This window comes from Carassius carassius, chromosome 9 (genome assembly GCF_963082965.1).
Source record: "Carassius carassius chromosome 9, fCarCar2.1, whole genome shotgun sequence".
NCBI lineage: Eukaryota > Metazoa > Chordata > Actinopteri > Cypriniformes > Cyprinidae > Carassius > Carassius carassius.
Genome location: NC_081763.1, coordinates 32,922,234 through 32,937,959, shown reverse-complemented (window position 1 = coordinate 32,937,959; position 15,726 = coordinate 32,922,234). Strand labels below are relative to the sequence as shown.

Sequence of the window (15,726 nt, the reverse complement as noted above, 5' to 3'; positions counted from 1 at the left end):
TTACACAGAGTACTGGTGAGATGGACATTACTCATCATGACCAGGCTGTTAATTGCTCGGTTTGTGTGGTCATGACTGGTCAGTGTATTTCTGTCCTTGAAATCTTACAGACGCTCTTCTGTGTGTGAGTTTCAGTGAAGCGTTGGCTCTTCGGACCTCTCTAACCCTCGTCTGTCTGGAGGCGGTCGGCCCTTGTTTTCTGCTGACTGCTGGTTCAGTGTCCAGCGCTTCTCCAGCAAACATCTTGTGTTTTTCTGAGTCTGAGGGGAGACCTGTGATTGTCTGCGCTCGCTGACCCCTGATTGGCCCTGACACCAGTGGTGACATCATCTGATGAACAGAGACACAGTACAGCAGTGCTCTAAAGATGATGTCACTGGCACCCTGAGGATTATGATATTTATTTATTAGTATTTTAGAGAGAAAATACACTACTGTTTGTTTTTTTCGAGGTTATTTGTAACCTTGACAGGCTTTGTGACAGGCTTTGTGAGTAGTGCTGTATATATTTGGATATTTATGAAAAGGCATTTAGTAATGAGAGCTTTCTCAGTTTGTTTTGGACATCATTCGCATCCACACACACACACACACACACACACACACACGATACAGTCTCTCTCTCTGTCTCACAATCTTACCGTAAATGTGATCCGGCCTCAGGCAGATCTCTCTCACACGCAGGATCAGCTTACATTATCTTTACTGGCTCGTATCCATGTCAGCCTAAACACACATACACACACAGTGAATAAACACAGACATATACGATTGATAGTGATTATTATTGACTAAAATTCAAATGCATTCCTAAAGTATAAAGGAACATTTGTTTTTGTTCAGAAAAAGATAGAAATTATTTATTTTATTTATGAATTTTTAGAATAAGTCGTTAGAATAAGAGCTGCTGCCCTTCATCTGAATAAAACAAACATTCAGCCAGAGAACTGCATGTACCGACCACCCGCAGACCAGGTAAACAACAACAGCACACTGACCTTGGCCTCATAACACACACACACACACACACACACACACGCACACACACACACACACACACACACACACACACACACACAGGTTCATCTGTCTGTGTGGGATTTTTCATGGCGCTTCTGCCACTGCTGTTAGCGTCCTCATGGCACAGTGCCACCCACACACACACACACACACACAGCCCACTCCTGTCAGTGATACTGTAAACATTTAACCACCAATGCAAAATACTGCAATTCTTCTCAATGTCACAACAGTCTGATAAAGTCACACACTTCTCTAGAAACACTGAAAGCAATAACAATGAAACTGAAAGCAGAAATCAGTCTCAAAACGGCTCTTTATAGAGAAATCTGGCTGTTTAACAGAGGGATTTTCAAAACGTTGTGTGAGCCAAAGCACTGCATATTACAATATACATTTATATACATTTTATAATAATAATATATGATATGATATTTAATTAAATGTACAGTTTTAAATGTTGTTTTATATCTAGTAAAAATGTGTATTATATACATAATACATTTACAAAATTTTATTTTAAATATAACAGAATAATAATATTTAATAATAATAATTATAGCGTTTATTTAGTGTTCATAAATATTAATAAATGATTAACAAAAGATCTTATATTTGACAAAAATACATAACTTTTGTAAATATAAAACAAAATGTAACAAACTTTAATAATATTCATTATTTTAATAATACATATTAGCTGTACTTCTTTGGATTACATTAAAATAAAATCTAATGTTTTATTTAATCATTTATTAAACGATAATAAATAAATCCCCTGCCGAGAATCCTGTGTGTGATCCTGACTAACATACGTTAACATTAATACATGTCTTTAATAAACATAAAGACATTTTATAAAATATTATTTTTTATTGATTTTTTATTCTTTATTTAACAAAAACTTTCATTATATTTATTATTTTAGTAATAAATATATATTTATATTAATATTCATACATCACTGTATAAATAAATACACATAAATGTATTGTTAAATGTATTTATTTTTATACTAATTAAATAAATGCAGAACTAAAGCTATGTGTGATATCTTCCAGGTCAGCTGGACTCAGTGTCTGACCACAGCTGCTCAGCTCAAGCCTGATCTCAGGTGGGTTACAGGTTACAGTAACTCTCGAGCTGATCTCAGGTGCAGGGGTGGAAATGAAACACAGACAGCAGCACAGGTGCGGAGCGGGACGTCAGCCGAACATCTGAACTACCTGAGAAGGCCAAACTGATCAAATAACACTCGGATTCATGTCCATGTACTGCTATTACGGTTTAATATGACTTTCCTACATCAAACAAACTCAAAAGGCCTGAAAGCAACTGACTCGGACTCCATTTCTCTCAGTGAAAACATGATATTCCCTCAAAGTGACTAGAGAACAAACAATTACTGACTTACCTTATCTACATACTTAAGAATTGAGTAATCATTCATGGCTCACTTTACAGGTATAATTATGCAGCATCAGTATATAGGCTTCGTTATTATTACATTTAAAAAGCCTCTAGTCTAATTTGACTGCTGAACCTGAGTTTCGAGTCTAAATATCCAAACGATTAATAACCTATTCACCTGGTTTAGTAGACCAGCGTTTAAACTAATTATTGTTGACTATTATAATACGATAGAAAATGCATATTCTGTATGTGTACTTCTGTGTGGGATTCAGTTCGTGTTATTTGTCATTGTGTGTGGATTTTTGAACTGCTTGCTTGTTTAGCAGGTGTTGCTCGAGAGTGTCGGGAACGCGCCTCTGCGCAACGATCCAGATGAAGTGGGCGGGGCAACTCACGCTCCCTCAGAAGAGGAACTTGACGTCACGAAGCCCATATTTGGACTGTAAACTTCCCACAGGAAGCGGGTGACGGAGGATCCGTGATAAGCAGAGTTTTACAGCAGCGCTCTTCTACTGACTTGCACATTCAGTAAGTTGAAAAATAACAGCAAGAATTTTATTTTCAAATCTGAGTTACGTAATCTGACGTTTTTAATTTTTTTATTTTTCTTCAGGCTATATGACAGAAAAACAATAAAAACGAATACAGCAATAATAGATAAAATCAACTAAATTAGCTTGGACAGAAAACTGCTTTCGCAATTTTCATAATAATGTCCTTTTGATTTTACATCTTGTGTGTATGCTAACATTTCCGCGCATTAAAATCATATTAAACCCTAAAACAGTTTTCAATTCCAGTCCTCTTGTAGGCTACCACCGCTCTAGACATTTTGCATGTTTCTATTCGTATGATTCCAGTTCCAATGGATCGTATATGTTCCATTCAAAGGGCATTAAAGTGCGCGAGACGTTAATTGAACTTGTACGTTATGTAGGCTATTTATGATGTCACACTTCATACTCAGTAAGTTTCGTCTGTGTGTGAACTCGCTGCAGACTGTGGCGTAGCACAGATCTGGGATTGAAGTAAACTTCAACAGATGTCACGTGCTCAGGGAGTAGGGAGAAGTGAACACTGTGTACTGGTCCTGTCAATTTGAAGACAGTTTAAGCAAAATACACCGTTTTTATAACTGTATGTAGTCCAGCTATAAGGCAACCATGTAAATCCAATGTTAGAGCCCCTTTCTTTTTAAAGGAAAAAAATCGTAGATTCTTTTAGAATGTTGGCTGTTCCTAAAACCTTTTATTTAATGATTTCGAATTTGCCCGTTCGCTTTTCGCGCGCTGCGCCCTCGGGCTTGTTTACTGTCCCAGCAGTTCCCGACAATGACGTGTCGAGGCGTGTGACGTGGACTCCGTAGGGGCGGGAGCTGCTTATAAAAGCGAATCGGGATGCCGCTCCACACGAACGAACGAGTCAGATCAAATCCAGCGAACATCTTTCCCAAAGAGCGTTCGCTTTCAACAGACAGGCTCTCTGAATAATTCCCGGTTTCATTGCTGCTGCGTTATTCTTGACATTCACGCGGAGCATCGATACAACAGAACGCGGATTCATTGCCTGTCATCGTTTTTGGACGGGTTACACTTGAAACACAGCGGACACTGAACTGTCATACACACCAGCGTTAGAAGAGAAGCCGGTCTTCCAGAAGAACTCTATGAGTACAAAAATGGAGCAGCCGTTTTATCACGACGACTCGTTTCTGTTGGGTTACGGTCACAACGACGCGGCACTACACGACTATAAACTCCAGAAACAGAGCATGAACTTGAACCTGAACGAGCCCTATCGGAACCTCAAATCGGACCTGTATCAGTCCAGCAGTGCTGATGTGGGCTCGCTCAAACTCGCCTCTCCGGAGCTGGAGAGGCTCATCATCCAGACCAGCAGCGGGCTGCTCACGACGCCCACCCCGGGCCAGTACCTCTACAGTCGGGGGATCACCGACGAGCAGGAGGGTTTCGCCGAGGGCTTCGTCAAGGCTCTGGATGATCTCCACAAGATGAACCAGATGCCCCCGCCCAATGTGTCGATTGGAGCCGGCGGTGTGACGACGTGCTCGACAACTGCGTCTGTTTTCGGCTCCTCCCTGCAGTCTGAGCCTCCCATTTACACGACGCTCAACGCGTACTGCCCAGCGCCCAGCCACCCGTCCGCCACCATCAGCTACCTTCCGCCGCACCTACAGCAGAGCCAACACCCGGAAAACACGCACGGGTTCCAGCACTCCGGCGTCCTCCAGCAGCGCTACGTGCCTTTGAAAGAGGAGCCCCAGACTGTTCCCGACATGCACAGCAGCGACTGCTCGCCACCCATGTCCCCGATAGACATGGACAACCAGGAGCGCATCAAAGCGGAAAGGAAGAGGCTCCGAAACCGACTAGCGGCCACCAAATGCCGCAAGCGCAAACTGGAACGCATCTCCCGGCTGGAGGAGAAAGTAAAGGTGCTCAAGACCGACAACGCTGGCCTGTCCAACACAGCCTCCGTCCTGCGGGACCAGGTGGCCCAACTCAAACAGAAGGTGCTGAGACACATGAACAGCGGCTGTCAGCTGATGTTGACCAGCAAGATGGAAGCGTTTTAAACCGTAGCCAACGCAGAAACAACACTGGACACTTGCTGGACCGTGCTCTACGACTGATCGGCTCTGGGAACTCGCCAGCTCTCAGAAGAGGCGTCTCGGACACGCTCTGGGTTCCGAATAAAACCGAGCGCGAACCCGCGACCGGAGCGCGAGAGAAGCCAAGAACGTCATGATCAACCGTGTATTTGATCTGATATTGTCGTGCAATACTACAGTTCCCGAACTCATAAATTATTGTATTACTCAGGTTGATCCTGACACTATGTTAACAATGTCACATGTTTACAATGTCTCTTTTTTTATGTGTGCGCTGTTTATTTAAGTAAATATATGAAAAACAACTTTCGAGTCTATGGCTTTTCATTTGTGTTATATAATTATTGTTATGTAACTCTTATGCTGCCCGTTCCTAGAAAGTCCACATCTAGTCTAGTTCACCCATGAAACTCAAAAATATTATATCATGTTTCACTGTTTGTGGCGTAATCAGATATTATCTGGGGGTTGTGAATTGATTCGCACTTCCTGCGTTTGCGCGTTCACACAAGAGGCACCAGGCCTTTCCTAGTGACGTCAAGCAGCACATCCATATATGGTCATTTTTGGTCCTCGTACGTCACTCCCCGCCCACACACCCGGGCGAATAGTTTCATTGCTCCGGGATCAACGGGGCAGGAGAGCTTTCAGAGAGGGGCTTTCCGAAACTGGATAAGAGCACAGTGAGCATGTGGGATGGTGTGTGTGTGTGTGTGTGTGTGTGTGTGTTTCCATGGAGCGTAGTGGGCTGAACGGTTAAAAGGAAAGGAAAAAGGAAAAAAATATGCTGCTGCTAATAAACGAAACTTATCATTTAAAATATATCCAGAAACCTTAAATATATATATTACTAGTACAATACATTATAATAAATTAACTGTATAGCCTAATGTATAATAGGCCTAATGAAATATGAAAATATTTTAATGTTTTCTTAAAAGGCTTGTTAAGTTATTTATCTTCAGACTACAAAACGTGTCGAATATAGGCCTATCATTCAGAAAAACACATTGATGAACTTTATGCAGAGATATAACAGGTCAGAGAGAGGCCAGGTCAAAAATACACATTCAACATCAGATATGAGGTTTATATTCGGAAACGGAATCAAATGTGAAGAGATATCTCAGTGCATCTCTTGAGTAAGATAATATGACTGTTGAAAAACAGCCTAAATTGGATATAGATCTATATCTATATCTATCTATATCTATATCTAAAGATTTACACCCAAAATCATCATCAGCAAATCAATATATGTTATTGTTTTTGTTTTTTTTAGTTTAGTTTATTGATGTAACGGAGGACTGGATCTTGTTCATTATAAGCAGAATAATCTGCTCTTAAGTAATGATATTACAGTGTGGTTTGATGCTTTGGCCGTCTTCGGGAGATGAATGCATCCTTTGGGAAGTGACTGTGACCTCTGGAATGACTGGACCGGAGGCGAAGAAGGATGAAGAGCATTAGCATGAAAATAGCTGAGTGACCCTGAGGTGAACCTCAGTAACCGATTCATTCAGTTATAGCCCAACACTGAAAATAATATGTTTTTGAGCATACTATGGCCTACTTTATTATCATTAAACAGCCTACTATTACACCAACGGCTCCTAACTATATGCAAAAACCCAAGCAGACCCTGAAACGTGTGGGACGTTTGTTTTTGTGCCATGCTCTCGCTGGTAAATGGGAGCGGGGTTTTCACTGGGGTCCACCTGCCGCTGACGTCAGTGACCCACCTGCGTGTTTTTCTGCTCGCTCTCGAGGTGGAAATCAAAGGGAGCCACATCAAAGCACCGAGAGCAGGCGCGCGCACACGCTCTGCTTGTTTAGGAGATTTTAAAGGTGTACCACCGTCAGTCGCTTCATCTGACACTCGACACACATCAACAGCTCTTTTAGCTCTGGAACATTCTCACCTCTCTCTTTGAAATCAGCTTGTTCCATGCTATGACCATGTTTGCTGACTTTTATATGAGGTGCAAATAACCCTGTTTATCCATCTTATTTAGCAAAGCAGATGTTAGGCCTACTTTATATAAATCTGCGAGACTTAGCTGCTATAGGTAGTGAATAACTAATGGGCAGTAAACAGCTATAAAACTACATGCACTACAAACCAGTGTGTTTACAATAATAAAATAATCCCAATTACCAGTTTGCAATACTACTCTATACACTAAAATAACTACCGATTAGCCATGTTTTTCTTGGTAAAAGTGTAGGAACCATGTTTTAAGTATCATATAACCACTGTGTATAACAGTTTTACTACAAAAGAAAACACAGTTAAACTATGTTTAGGCTACCAAAACTACTATAGTAGGCTAACTGGTGCTTTCGGTTTAAAACCATGGTTCGTTTTTGTAATGGATATGGCACTGCTTTCACATAAAATACATTTTTTGCTGTATACGGAGTATTTGAGTATGGTATTTTTATAATGATAGTTATAGCTTCTTCAGTTTTGTGTTTTGGCTTTACAGTTTCTAAAGACCAATAAAAGACTGAAAAACTCTTTTTTTTTGTATGATTTAACCTGAAACTGTTTGTTTATTTGCTTTCATATCAAAGTTGTGTTTAATTAACCAGGTTTAATGTGACTGTATCTTTCTTGTTTCTCTTTTATTCAGTTCAATTGACATGAGAATGGCCTGTAAAATGCAGCTCTCATGAATGAGTCAAAGCTCACTGAGCGAAGTTTCACAACAGAACCTGTGTGTGTTATTTTTATCCTGCCTTCGCGATGAGCCAGAGCTTGATGGAATATTTATTCTTCATACTTCCTCTGTTCTAGAGGACAAGAGAAGCTTTCGAGCTTCTCATGCAAACACACACACACAGGAGAAACATCAGTGACTGATGACGACAAAATGTGGGCAGATCTCCTCCATCACACAGTTTGTGCACATTTCATCTCTCTCTTTCTCCCACTCACACACTGTGAATCTCTCCAGCGATCTCATGAATATTCCTGTCCCTTCGAAGGCCGTTAGATGAGGCTCTTATTGTGTTTCTGAGTGACACTTTCCATCAAACACCCAGCTTCAGCTCCACACGGCGGTTACATCATGTACTCCAGCATGCTCAGACTCTCACTGATGCCTCTGAGGAGGATTTTGTTTTACTAACCTGTGGGTCAAAGCAGGGGTCAGTTAGAAGCATTATGAAAAGAACATTAATTAAATCATACAAGTTAGATGTGGTCCAGCAATTAGACAGTCAGTGTTTCAAGAGGGGTAATATATTACCTGTTTATTAGACCTATATAAAAGTAGACTTCAAATAAAATATTAATACTATGGCTCAGTCTCAGTTGTGTTGATATTCAGTATACAACAGCATTATTATTACTTTTAATTAGTCAAAACATATTACCATGATGTTATATGTTGTGTTTTTTATTTTCATTGTACCTGACATGGCCAGTCTTCTACTCATTTTCTTATGACTGATACTAAAGTAACAATGGTTGGCATAAATACTGCTCCAGTTTCAGCTCGTTTGAATATCACGTGGGATCATGGGAGTTTTTGTGTTTATGTATGTGGGTCAAGAGATGTCAAAGGTCAACCCTGCTTTATCTTATCATGACAAAAACTGCTATTCACTTTAAAATGGGGCCATATCGCCATCTACTGGAGTAAGTGCCATAAAACTTACCCATGGCCTTGAAGAAACGAGCCTATATCTGTGTTTACTGGATAATTATTCTGCTTCTCATTACACAGAGATAGGACACAAAATAAGCAGGATGGCAGGATGTTCATACTGTACTACGAATGGCATATATTTATGTATTAATTATGATTAGCCTACTGTAAATTCATGCTGACTAAATAACCTATATACTGATTTAAGTTCAATTATTTATTGTAAATTTGGCGGTAAACACCATATACGCACACGGTTGAATGATAACAAGACGTCATTACACTGCTTTAAAAAAAAGAGAAAAACTTTAAAAGAACAAACAAATTTCAGTTTTATTAAAGAATTAGAGACACACAGTAAGATCAGAACAGAAACGCACTTGTTTACTCACTAAAGCTATCAGATCGCTCACAGCGACGCGACGTCATTCACATAAACAAAACACGTCATCACGTGACTCGCCAGATTTTACAGTATTCTCTCGTAGTTTCTTTACAGCGTTATTTTTTTATGTAAATCATTGTAAATACTGGATCATGTTTTCACTAAAGTCATTACGCAAAAAAAAACAAAATAAAATAATAATAATAATTAACACAACATACCGACATCACACACATAGGCTAAGTGTCATAATATGTGAGGTTACAGATTATGAGACAGTAGAGCACATTATCATGAAATATCACTGTTATGGAAACAAGCGACAAGCAACAACAGCATCATTTAGTTTGAAGCAATCCACAAAAAAAAAAAACATAAAAATGTTATGTGCTTTCAATTACACTGAATAAACGGATAATGTAAAACAATATATGAAACCCATTTTATTGATGTAATGTGACGCATTTCTAATTACTGTATCACTTTACAATAAGCTCTTCTTTGTTAGCATTAGTTAACTCAGAGAAGTTAGCCTAGCCTTAATATTTTAGGAGTGTTTTACAAGCAAATACTACTTTCTATGTTTAGATTTCAAGTTGAATTCAACGTTTTATGTGCCATTTCTTTTAAATTGTTTGTTAAATATACTGTACTAACAATTTCTGAGTAAAAATAGTTTCTACAATGGTAAATTTGACCATGTTTTAGCTAACATTAACATTATTATTATTATTATTTATTTTTTTACTACAGCATTTTCTAATCTTCGTTAATGTTTGTTAATGTTCATGTTAATTTACGGTGCATTAACTAATGTTAACAATCAAAATCTTACTGTAAAGGGTTATCCAGACCTAAATTCAACTCTTCATGTTGCCTTTAACAGGTTAACAGGTTAAAATTAGCAGAATGTCATTTTACAGAAGTATCTTTAGTTCACATAGGATTGTTTTGCTGACTGTGTTAAATGGACAACACTGTAGAAACCTCACTGCATTAGTTTACTGTAAATTCAACTGATAAGATAAAATGCTCATTAACAAACATTTAGCAGATCTAGAACAAATTTCTCTTAGAAGCCGCTTCCGCTGCCCTCTGTGTCGCTGGTGAGCACTGAGCGCTTGCGCAGTACAGCCTTGGCACTGCTCCTCCGGGCCTGAGGTGGCGCTGTGGCGCTGCGTGCTCGAGGCCCTGCGGGAGGGCAGGGGGCTCTGTACTGCGGCAGGCCGCTCTTGGTGGTGTCCAGTTCTTCAGGGTCTCCTTCCTGAACCCTCAGAGCTGCGATCACCTCTCGGTCGGACGGACTGAGGGTCAGACAGCCGCAGCTATGGCCTTCAACACCGTCTTCCTCCCCAGGGTCGTCTTCAACTGTCATGAAAGCTTCTCCCCAAAGACTCTCGCAGAGGTCACGTCCATTCTGGTACATCTGATCAACAAACACAGATGCATGTGAGTCTTTTCAAACTGCAGATCCAACCTGACAGTAGAAGAAGATGTTCCACTTTAATGCTGCTATAGTGGCCTCTTGTGGCAATGCTGAGAATGCAGTGCAAAACTGATTTGTATTAAAGGGATAGTAAACAAGAAACTGAACAGTATTTATATTGTTTTTTTAGCTCTGATTTTCACCGCAATGTCTGAACTATCTTGAGAGTGTTCTCAACAGTGATGCATCTTTTTCTTGCTTTGCGTTGGATTGCAGACTCATAAGTGCATTACCGCCACCTATCTCTCGAGTGGACCATTGACACACTATCTACAATCTCAATTAGTAGTGTCAATGGTCCACTTGAGAGATAGGTGACGGTAATGCACTGATAAGTCTGCGATCCACGATAAAGCAAGAAGAAGAAGAAGACGCCTCACGTGCTGGCTGAAGAAGAAAACGCAAAGGCGTTCAGGACAGTTCGAACATTGTAGCGAAAATCAGAGGTAAAAAACGATATAAATACTGTCCAGTTTCTTGCACAGACTTATCGTTTTGTGTCTTTACACATCAATGTATCGTCACGAGCCGCAGGGTTTAAGTTGGTTTTTTTTTGTGTATGTTGTTTGACTCTCAAAGCACATTAATTAATTGAAATAAAAACTTACAAAAGCTTAACAAAATAACTAAAACCAAAGCTAAAATATTAAAAATGAAAAAAAAAATATATATATATAAAAATAAAAATAAAATGCAATGCAATTTTATAAATACCATAACAGTATTTAAATAATACTAAATGGCTGTTCTCTATATTTCACCATTGTCTGCTGTATTGAAAACAAGAAAAATATTCTATATGACTAATTACAGTAAGCATTATCATTATTATAATTAACATTTAGCAGTGTTCAGTCATAAACTGGGAGATAAAGTAAATATGAAATCAATAAAGTAATAGGAAGTGCCCAGATGCAGTTATGAGTCATCTTACGTCCATGTAGTGTCAAAAATATTCCCCCGGTTTCACAGACAAGGCTTAAGCTAGTCCCAGACTAAAATGCATGTTTGAACTGTCTCAGCTGAAAATATCTTGCTCTGATATATCTTAACAAATGTCAGGGTCATTGTTCTGTGTCAAGATGCACACCTGTAATGTTTTCTTCTAAGGCATTTTTGTAATAGTCGCTTAAATATCTTAATTTAACTAAGGTCTAGTCCTGGCTTAAGCTAAGCCCTGTGTGTTAAACCAGGCCATTATGTTTAATGATGATTAAACATCTCAGATCTGCTGCTAATATTATCGGTCATTATTTTCACACATCAGCGATTCACGCATATGAATGATTCCTGAATGTACACACACAAACTCTCTCTATTTTAAAAACTATTAGCTGTGATTTTCAGCCCTAGAATGTGTGTATGTGTGTGTGTGTGTGTGTGTTTCTCTGTCACTCATGCTTGTGCGCATGATGATTATGAATTCTCACTGTCAGCAGCATGTCCATAGAGACATAACTTCCATCAAAATCATAACTTCACCTCCTCATTCCTCATGATTTAATCAAGTCTTGCTCACTGTTATATATCATTTGAAATGGCTTAAGTGAATGGCAGAAAAGTCTGTGTAAAGTTAAAGATCATGTTGAGATCACATGACCAGCCAAATTCTTCTTGTATTATCTTGGTATTTTTATACAACATAATTCACTGAATAATTCATTCCAACTGGTATGTCTATGTTTATTCAAGAGTGAATCAAGGTTCAAATTTGTTTTGTTTCCGACATTGTTATTGTGATGTTGTTTCAATTTCTTACTTTTCAAGTTTAAACAATGATTTAGAAGTAATTAGTTTAACCTTTTACAACCATTTAATATTGCATTAAACACTGTTGCAATGTTTTTTTCCAACACTGAAACAAGTTAACAACAGTCTGTATGAGAGGCGATGGCACTGATTCACACTATCTCTCTCTTTTCACATGTTCAGCATGTCATTGGTGAGAAAGAGTGACATGAACTGACACCTTCACTCCGCGCGCGCGCATGTGTGTGTGTGTGTGTGTGTGTGTGTGTTCCAGCTGTGTCCAGACCTGGAGTCACACCATCTCTTCACACACTCACTCTCCATGTTTGCATCACCAATAGTGCTGATCAAACCTCTAACACTCAGTGTTAAACTTCAGTGTTGTGTGTCCGGCGTCCTGTAGCATTTGTGCTCCGGACATGAATCATTCCTTAGCACCTGCATAGCATCTTCTTGGCAGCCACATATAACACTTGTAGTGCACAAACAAGACATTTTCTTCAGACATGTAAAGCTCCAGTAGTGCGTGTGGTTATATAATGTTTGGTATGGCATGTTACCTGTTGGTAGGGCACACAGCCGCCGCTGCAGTTCTGTCCGCGTGGGTCAGTGGTCCAGTCCCGAGCACATGTCATGTCCTTTTTACAGGCCTCATACCTGCAACAGTGACTCAACGTCATCATGGTGTCTAAGTTACCAACAGCTAAACTGGTAAATGATGAAGAACCTTCTGATGCATTCAGATCTTTCCCGTCAATCAAAGCTTATGGCCTTGGGCCCAAGTCAGAGTGTATTTATGAAGATGAGGCCTCACCAGTCTCTGCAGAAGCTGTGGCACAGAGGCACCGCCTTCAGGGAGGAGTCTTGATGTGGGTGTGTCCAGCGAGCAGCATCAGGAGAACAGTGGTAAAAACAGGCGACGCGCTTCAGGAAAGACTCACAGCTACAGAGAGACACAGGATGGTAAACAACTCATCAAGGCAACATTTTAGTTCACACTAGAGTCCTGCGCGGGACTGATTTCTTAATGCTGCTCTCGCTAAATTTCTGTATTTCACTGTATATTTTCAGGGAGCTGATATCAGTAAACGGAGTACTGAAATCGCTTTTGAATGAGCGCTCACTGTTCATTTTCACTTTCGATTTTGCAATCATGAAAGGGAACACATCTAACAAGATATTTGTCATGGAGCTCAGGATCTGTTGAGAAGCAAATCCTAATTTTAGTGCACACTTTTTTCTACAAAAAAGTAGGGGCAGTGACGACTTAGGCAATTAATGTAATCTGTTTATGACCAAACACAGTGTAACATGGACTACTGCAGCAAGCCCAGTGTTCATGTAGCTCCATTATTCTTGTTATGCACAAAATCATGGGAAGACGAGACCCGCGCTAGATTTTTTGACGCCCATTCCTGCAAGATTCATATTGGGTCCCGCGGGATATGGGATAGCGGGATAACTAAATAACTAAAATATAAATAAAAATACATTTAAAAATAGACAAACTAACAAACATGGATTAAAAAGTAATTCAATATAAACTAAATAACTAAATAAATATAAAAATTAAGATTAATTTAAATAAATAAATAAACTTCCAGTTTCAATAGGAAATGCCGACATGAAAATCCTGATTATTTATTGTTTTTAAAAAGCTTGCAAATCACCCTTTATACTAATAAAATAATAATAATAAAAAAAAAGTTTTATTAAACACTTATACACTTAAACCTGCTGTTGAAGTAGTTCCAAGTGTTATTTTAATTATATCTTATTAAATGATAAATCATAGACTTACAGAGGGCTGAGGAGACCACATTTATCCCAGAGAGACTTGTCCTCGCTGGACAGATCCTGGACATCTGTCTCTGAACAACACGAGTCTGGACAGAGACACACACATTCACAAGAGACCATACAGTCCCAACTCTACTTGGGAAATAGAGATGAAAGTTTTTAATAATCTGATCTTGACTAGTGTTGAATCAGCTGTGTGTGTTTGTAAGATGACTATAAAGAGTGCACACACTCTCCCTGTAGAGCGAGCACTGCTTCAGATGACGCTCTGGACTGGGCGTGGCTTTGTGTCTCCCGCCCCGTAGACACGCCTCCTCGTGACTCATCACAGCGGCAGCCAATAGACTCGTGAGGAGGGCGAGGCCGAGCAGAACTCTAGACACGCCCATTTTCACCTGTGTTTACGTTTTAGCTGCAAGAAATAATGGAGGATTATGAAACACTTCATAACAACTCTCATTAACTGATGTTATGATGCTGCGGAATGACATTAATGTTCGTCCAGTCGTGAAACCTTATATTAATTTATATTCTGCTTCATAATGACTTGTAAAAGATAAACACCGAGAGCTGAGGACATTTGATGTGTTTATATTTTTATACCTGTCTGAATTCCACAAGCGAATTTAGCGAATTCCCGTCATAATGACGTCACGATTTGGAATCAATTCTTTTGGAATCTTCCACAAATCAAATAAGATCCTGCTGGACAAACTGAAATTCTAAAAATAACATTTGAAAATGAAGCATTTGTTTATCCAGCAGGATCGTACCTAATTCTCAGATGAGTCTTGATCTTCTTCCTTTAGGATTATAATAAGCACGGAAATAAAATAAAATAAAATAAAATATGCAAATCAAATAACTGAAGTTCTAAAAATATAAAGCGAAAATAATTTGTTTATCCAAGAGGATCGTGGTTGTTTGTGCTTCCTTTAAGATTATAATAAGCATAAATAAATTAATTAATAAATAATTAAAATAAAATACAATAGGATAAAATAAACACTGTGTGTGCGTGTGTGTGTGTGTGTGTGTGTGTGTGTGTGTGTGTGTGTGTGTGTGTGTGTGTTTTAGTTTAGGCCCAGTTTAAATCTGGCTGCTTTCTTTGCTCTAGAAAAGACGTAAGGTCTAAAGAAACTTTCAGTTAAACTGGAATCCTCATTACAGTGATGAAAACATTCAGTTTAACATATGAACTTTGATAGATAGCATCGTGTCTATAGAAAAGAAGTTTCCTGTCTTCCTGTGCTACTCAAATTAATGTCCTTTAACTGTGTCACGCAGTCCTGCCTAAGAGGATGACACACACACACACACACACACACACACACACACACACACTGACAGATTTACTCCAGTACACACAAAAAACACCTTGTGTAAGAGTTGGCTCTTCTAAAGCCCAAAATGACTGTTTATATGTCCATAAAACTGCTTCATACCTGATAGTGGAGCGTGCACGTCTGCTGTGAGTGTCTGATGCTCTCGGTCTGATCCACACACACTCTTTAGCCAGAGCTGGAGACGAAGGACATCTCCATGACAACAGCCCTCCCTCCCTCTCTCTCTCACACTCTCTCAC

At 39.3% G+C, this 15,726-nt stretch overlaps 2 protein-coding genes and 1 long non-coding RNA gene across 3 annotated transcripts; 1 reads left to right on the top strand and 2 right to left on the bottom strand.

Annotated features, from left to right (window-relative positions):
• Positions 1 to 256: 256 nt before the first annotated feature.
• LOC132149663 (uncharacterized) lies at positions 257 to 3,550 on the bottom strand. Its single transcript, XR_009435047.1, has 3 exons — positions 2,435 to 3,550; positions 642 to 726; positions 257 to 384 (listed from the first exon to the last, which is right to left on the bottom strand). It is a non-coding gene; the product is annotated as an uncharacterized LOC132149663 (long non-coding RNA).
• A 283-nt stretch (positions 3,551 to 3,833) lies between these two features.
• LOC132149651 (transcription factor JunB) lies at positions 3,834 to 5,367 on the top strand. Its single transcript, XM_059559046.1, has one exon. It carries the CDS (start codon positions 4,100 to 4,102, stop codon positions 5,027 to 5,029), a length of 930 nt encoding a protein of 309 aa, XP_059415029.1. The 5' UTR covers positions 3,834 to 4,099; the 3' UTR covers positions 5,030 to 5,367.
• A 3,661-nt stretch (positions 5,368 to 9,028) lies between these two features.
• Positions 9,029 to 15,726, bottom strand: LOC132149654 (riboflavin-binding protein-like). The gene is made up of 6 exons (XM_059559050.1): positions 15,587 to 15,726; positions 14,374 to 14,553; positions 14,143 to 14,227; positions 13,156 to 13,284; positions 12,902 to 12,998; positions 9,029 to 10,532 (listed from the first exon to the last, which is right to left on the bottom strand). Exons 2-6 carry the CDS (start codon positions 14,528 to 14,530, stop codon positions 10,179 to 10,181), a joined length of 822 nt encoding a protein of 273 aa, XP_059415033.1. The 5' UTR covers positions 14,531 to 14,553; positions 15,587 to 15,726; the 3' UTR covers positions 9,029 to 10,178.

What these genes read in the sequence shown, in the direction of transcription:
- LOC132149651 (XM_059559046.1), top strand. Translation starts at nt 4,100, where the DNA reads ATGAGTACAAAAATGGAGCAGCCGTTTTATCACGACGACTCGTTTCTG.
- LOC132149654 (XM_059559050.1), bottom strand. Translation starts at nt 14,530, where the DNA reads ATGGGCGTGTCTAGAGTTCTGCTCGGCCTCGCCCTCCTCACGAGTCTA. An exon ending in TGTGGTCTCCTCAGCCCTCT is followed by an intron (nt 13,285 to 14,142) that starts GTAAGTCTATGA and finishes GTCTCTCTGTAG; the next exon opens with CTGTGAGTCTTTCCTGAAGC. An exon ending in GCTGTGTGCCCTACCAACAG is followed by an intron (nt 10,533 to 12,901) that starts GTAACATGCCAT and finishes TTTGTTGATCAG; the next exon opens with ATGTACCAGAATGGACGTGA.